Source organism: Priapulus caudatus, unplaced genomic scaffold (assembly GCF_000485595.1).
Source record: "Priapulus caudatus unplaced genomic scaffold, Priapulus_caudatus-5.0.1 Scaffold42, whole genome shotgun sequence".
Lineage (NCBI taxonomy): Eukaryota > Metazoa > Priapulida > Priapulimorpha > Priapulimorphida > Priapulidae > Priapulus > Priapulus caudatus.
In genome coordinates this window covers 311,536-317,473 of record NW_014577103.1, presented here as the reverse complement: position 1 = coordinate 317,473, position 5,938 = coordinate 311,536, and the positions used below count along the sequence as shown (strand labels likewise).

Genomic DNA, 5,938 nt, shown 5'->3' with positions numbered 1-5,938 from the left:
CACACCAGCCGCACACCCCAGACGTGTGTGTGTGTGTGTGTGTGTGTGTGTGTGTGTGTGTGTGTGTTGTGGTGCGTGGGTGTGTGTGCGTGCGTACGGTGCGGTGGTTGTATGTGGCGCGGCGCGCGTGTGTGTGTGGTGGTGCGTGGCGGGTGTGTTGTGTGTTGTGTGTGTGTGTGTGTGTGTAGTGTGTTGGTGTTTGCAGTTTAGGGTTTGCGTTGCGATGCGCGTGGCTTCATGGCTGTGACGTCATGTTGCTTTGAATTGCTAGTCTGGGCGTTCAAACCACTATTTGTCTTGGCCCTCGTTCACAGGGAGCTCCGTGCGTTACATGGGAGAGGGCTTACGAACACTCATGATGCAACGAGCATGAAGACTTCGAATGGATCGGCTAATTCAACTCGCTTATTATAAACGGCTAGACACGAATTATTTCGATTACTTTAGCGAGATCGCTGTTTCTTTATGCGATGTGTTTACGTCAGTTCTTATTTTGTTTTTATACGTATCGTGCTGTATGTAGTTACGTTATTGTTACCACAACATATCAATAATACGAACGAGGCTATATAATTACAGCATCTGCGGTAGCAAGGTTGACTAAGACGTCGGCTGTTGCCATGATTATAGGCGTAGACAAGAGATATCTGGCTAGATACTCATATGATATTCAATGGCAGCGTGATTGGTTCCCATACTGCGCATGTCATGTGTACTTTACTGTATATGTCAACGTGAAGGACCTTTTACTAAATTGTTGTTGTTATCTTTGAATATTTACTTTAATTTATGGTAGGCTAGGAGATAATAAAAACAAAAACCAACAAGCGTTTAGCAGTATTGGTTTGCATTAAGAAATAGGTTCTTTAATTGAATCGATTTGATTAAATTTCCAATCGTTGTGTGTGTGCCATACACAATATGACTGGCAGCTATTTTTCATTAATTCGCCATAGTATATTTTTGATCGCACTGCGAGGCACGTGAAGGATTAATTAAGCGCCGTACCTGAGAAGGTACTCACGTCATGAGACGTCGCACACACGCCGCTCACGCACACACGTCACACACACGCGCTCACGCACACACGCGCTCACGCACACACGTCGCACACACGCGCTCACGCACACACGCGCTCAAGCACACACGCGCTCACGCACACATATCGCGCACACGCGCTCACGCACACACGATAAAAAAAATCGTGAGCCCCCTTAGGTCTTTGCCCCCACCAATCCAAAACTGCTTCCGACGCGCCTGCGCGCACATACACACACGCACGCGGTGCACATTATCATACACACACGCACACGCACGTGCACATACACACACGCACGTGCACGCACGCACGCACGTACGTGCACATGCACACACGCACGCACGCACGACAGTGGTAACTATCTGATATGGTTAGGGTTAGGGTTAGGGTTAGGGTGTGAGGGTTACGGTTAGGGTTAGGGTTAGGGTTAGGGAGTAGGCGTAGGCGACTTCCTAGACTCGTTAGTGAAGTAGGCGAGGTACGGTCCGTCATATTAGCAGTCCGTCCTATATTATCTTACTCCTGATATTAGATAGTACCAGCAGAGCATATAAAATTATAAATCACGTTGATTTATATGCTTTGGTACCAGGGTACGTTCCGGTATACCGGACCGTACCCAGGGTACGTTCCGGCAGTACTCTGGGTGACATAGACCCTCTCAGCATTAGTGGAGGCAGAGAAATAATAACATCATTGAAAGTAATTGTGAATTCACTACTCCAAGGAGCAAGGACACCAATACAGTGGAATTTAATGTCAATAAAGGCTGCGCATTTATAAAGACAAGTATTACATGTATTTTGCATTTACCTCATACTTTGCCTTTCGTGTGATGACGTTATTTTTTATACAAACGGGTAGACTGTCGTTCCCACCTAGTGAAATATCCTGAGGGAATCTGCTATATTTTAGAATAGATCTGATCAAGAGCGTATAAAGAAGTTCTTTCTTTATACGCTCTTGATCTGATGTTATCCTAAAGACTTTGGTTTAGGAGAGCCTTTAGAGTTTTCTCTGTGGTTTGATTAGTAATCAAAATGTTAGGAACAGTGCAATTTTAGTAAATGTGTTGGAAAGTATATCGCTTTATCTCGGTTCCAGTTAGATAATTCAATTTAGATATTTTACTTTGCAACGGATGTTAGTTGTACTGGCAGTCCTGGTTGTCTACAGAAAAAGTCGTCATTAGTTACGAATAATTAGTAATACGATAGTCTAGAAACCGTGACAACTTTACGAAATTACGTTCAGGCAATATATGTATTAACGCTGCAGCTCTCTTTGGAAGCATTCGGCCTTATACTGGTGCAGTGATTTTCTACGATCCTCGTATATCGTCTAAGTTCCTAATTCTGTACTGAATCTGTTAGCAACCCGAGAGCGTTAGATTCCAATGCAACTTTGCCCGAGCAGTACTTCGAGATAATAATAATAATAGAAAAGAGAAAAATAATATAATTATAAGTAGTATTCAGTCATTTTGCTTCCCTACGCATTGTAGTATATTTACGGGAAAAATGTGTGGTGCGGTTTTATATTATGTTATTATATTATATTATTATATATATTATTATTATATTATTAGTATTATATTATGTATGTGTATATAAATATAACTGTTATAGTGTGTAGCAGTTGAAGCCAATGGCGTCAAACGTTTTCTTATCTCTGAGCACGCCAGCATCCTGTATCAGGTGTACAACTGTAAAAGTTGTGTGTAGTGTATAACTGTGTAAGCACGAGTAAATACTTTCTTTATTGCAAGTGTCTCTTGGCTTAATAGCAGGAACTTCTCATACGTCGAATACTATCTCAGGTATACGCGGCTAGATTTTAATGCGTTCACGTCTTCCAGTGTGATTCCAAAATAATATGGCGATGTAATGAAAAATAGCTCGTTACAGTCAGTATTTGTGTATGGTATTAACAACTATTGGACTTTATTATTCTGATTTCATATTAAAGAACCTATTTTTAATCAAAATCCATATACCGCTAAACGCTTGTTTGTTTTTTGTTTGTTTTTATTTATCTTCCTAGGCTATCTCATTTAAATTAAAGTATAATATTGCAAAGTAACAACAAGCAATTTAGGTCTGAAATGTCGTTCACGTATGACATATACATATACACATGACATGCGCAGTACTGTGGAACCAATCAACGCTGCTAATTGAATATCGATTATGATATTCATAATTCTAGCCAGATATCTTTTGTCTGCGCCTATAATCATGGCAACAGGCCGCCCGCGTTAGTCAACCTTTGCCTACCGCATGGTTATGTAAATTAATGGTCTCGTTCGTAATTATTGATATGTTGTAGTAACAATAACGGTAACTTACAGTACACAGACTACGGTATAAAACAGAACTAAGAACTGACGGTAAACACATCCATAGGGCTAGCAATCCCGCTAAATAATTCGGAAATAATTCGTGTGCTTAGCGTTTATAATAAGCGAGTCGAATTAGGCGATCCTTCGAAGTTTCATGCTCGTTGTCATCATGGAGTGTTCGTAGCCTCTCCATTCTTTCCACGAGAGTCCCTGTGAACGAGCAAATGACAAATAGTGTGTTTGAACGCGACAAGCAATTCACAACCTGACGTTCACAGCATGAATGCGCACGCGCACGCACGCAGACACACAAATGCAAACACGCACACACACGCACGCACACACACACGCGCGCACACACACATACGCACGCACGCACACGCACGCACGCACACACACACACACACACACACACACACACACACACACACAGACAAACAAAGAGAGAGAGAAGAACGCAATTTCATACCAACAACATATGGTATGATGCAAACAAATGGCGAGCCGCAATAGTTAGCTGGTCATGACCGCTGATCCCCTCAGTGAAACCCTTCTCGCAGCCGCCCGGTGGTCACGACCCCAATATGAGAGAAGACACCTAGAGTAGCATAGATATAGAATAGAAGATATTTCTGTATTCTATATCTATGTGTCTAGTTACCATGCATCTAGCATAAGCGTCTGTGCATCCGCAACAGGCAGTAAAAGCGAGCGCATCTGCGTCTCCTATACGTGCGTCTTCACCTGAGCGTAGTTGCTGTTGTCGTACTCGCCGTTCAGATTAGCAAATTGACAGCTTTTGTACCACCAAGCTCCGAGGTACTCCTGCGCGCAGTGCGTCGAATGTTCGTCGTTATCCTGATCTCTTGTGCTGAATTTCTGCCCGCTGTGATATGTCATCGCATCGTCTACGGAGACGAGGAACGCATAACATTCACGAATATTCACTGATCAACGTAAAATCAACGTATAACGTCTGAAGTCAACGTAAAATATAACGGCTTAGCAATACACAGTGTGGTTTGTTACCGATGAACAGTGCGCATGCGCATGCATGGTCGCGAACGTAAAATCTATCAGAGACAGAGTCTATCTAGTATATTAATTATATTGTGGTGACGAGAAATGATTGTGAAAGGGTCGTGAAAGGGGTCGTGAATCGTGAATGATTGTGAAAGGGGTCGTGAATCAGTGTGATCGTGAATCGTGAATGATTGTGAAAGGGGTCGTGAATCAGATCCTCTCGGGAGAAACGGAAAACTTGTGTATAGATTAATTAATCTGGTCGTAATACTGAAACATAAAATCGCCTATAAATATTCAATATGTAGCGGGCAAATTGAGTTGTGTTGGATGTTTTTTTTTGGTTAGAGAGCCTTACTTGCGTTTCCACGGTAGGAGCCTAGTGTAAGCCTGTATTTGCTGGCTTCGGTGTCCACGTGAAACTTGTCGTAGACAGCAAACCTCTTGTTTTCGTCCTGGTCCTCGACATCCACGCGCAGTTCAGATGGCGCCATTGTCGTGAGAAGATGTATGTTGTCGAGCCCTGTACAAATTGCACTTACTACTCAGAGATTTTATGCACAACTATAGTATAGCAGTCAATATGCGTATGTGTGTTAGCCACGGACATATTTCATGTGGAGAATGTGATAGGGAATGCATATATACGAGAAGCGTACATAGAGATTGATCTCGGTCGAGACAGCCTGTAACTGCAATGTAAAATCGGTTCTTCATGCCTTCGAGATGTAATGTCGAGTAGAAGGATTATGGTCTCATTTATTGCGTGGGAGTTTAACCATAGACTTACAATATTGTTAGTCTATGGTATACCCTAAGTTATTTATATACACGATAAAAAAAACTCCGGGTTTCTCGAACGTAGCCCTAATAAAACCTGGTTAATTGCAACCAAATTGAAACTAGGGCTTTTAAAATCTGGTTAATTGATACCACATTTTTTCGCGTAGCTATTAGGTCAACTGGCGCTAGAAATCGCGCATGCCATGCTGGATCCCAGCTTCCCCCCTTCCCCCAATATACGAAGCATCAGCATCTTTATGGGTGATTCTGCCAGCTGTCGGTGCATAAGCTATGGCTGTGATCCTACCTAGCCAAAACTCTCCATCCAGATTGCCAAATCCTTCCTTGTAGGACGCCCAGACGCGATAAAAGTCGACCGATCCGTCAAAACGATGCTGGAACACCTGTTTGTGCGGAAATATACAGGTTACTCATCTTCTAGTATACATTGAATGTACGGAGGGATTCCAATGTGAAATGTCTCTGATATTTACAGGTTACGTGTATATATATATACTCATCTTCTAGTATACATAGAATGTACGGAGGGATTCCAATGTTAAATGCCTCTGATATTTACAGGTTACGTGTATATATATACTCATCTTCTAGTATACATTGAATGTACGGAGGGATTCCAATGTGAAATGTCTCTGATATTCACGGGTTACGTGTATATATATACTCATCTTCTAGTATACATAGAATGTACGGGGGGAGTTCCAATGTTAAATGCCTCTGATATGTACAGG

General features: G+C 42.2%; 1 protein-coding gene across 1 annotated transcript; it reads right to left on the bottom strand.

Moving 5' to 3' along the window:
• Positions 1-2,642: 2,642 nt before the first annotated feature.
• On the bottom strand, positions 2,643-5,585 carry LOC106820628 (ficolin-1-like). Its single transcript, XM_014825136.1, has 4 exons — positions 5,494-5,585; positions 4,762-4,926; positions 4,125-4,288; positions 2,643-3,590 (listed from the first exon to the last, which is right to left on the bottom strand). Exons 2-4 carry the CDS (start codon positions 4,895-4,897, stop codon positions 3,513-3,515), a joined length of 378 nt encoding a protein of 125 aa, XP_014680622.1. The 5' UTR covers positions 4,898-4,926; positions 5,494-5,585; the 3' UTR covers positions 2,643-3,512.
• Positions 5,586-5,938: the final 353 nt, after the last annotated feature.

What these genes read in the sequence shown, in the direction of transcription:
- LOC106820628 (XM_014825136.1), bottom strand. Translation starts at nt 4,897, where the DNA reads ATGGCGCCATCTGAACTGCGCGTGGATGTCGAGGACCAGGACGAAAAC. An exon ending in CTCCTACCGTGGAAACGCAA is followed by an intron (nt 4,289 to 4,761) that starts GTAAGGCTCTCT and finishes TCGTCTCCGTAG; the next exon opens with ACGATGCGATGACATATCAC. An exon ending in ACAACAGCAACTACGCTCAG is followed by an intron (nt 3,591 to 4,124) that starts GTGAAGACGCAC and finishes GCTCGTTCACAG; the next exon opens with GGACTCTCGTGGAAAGAATG.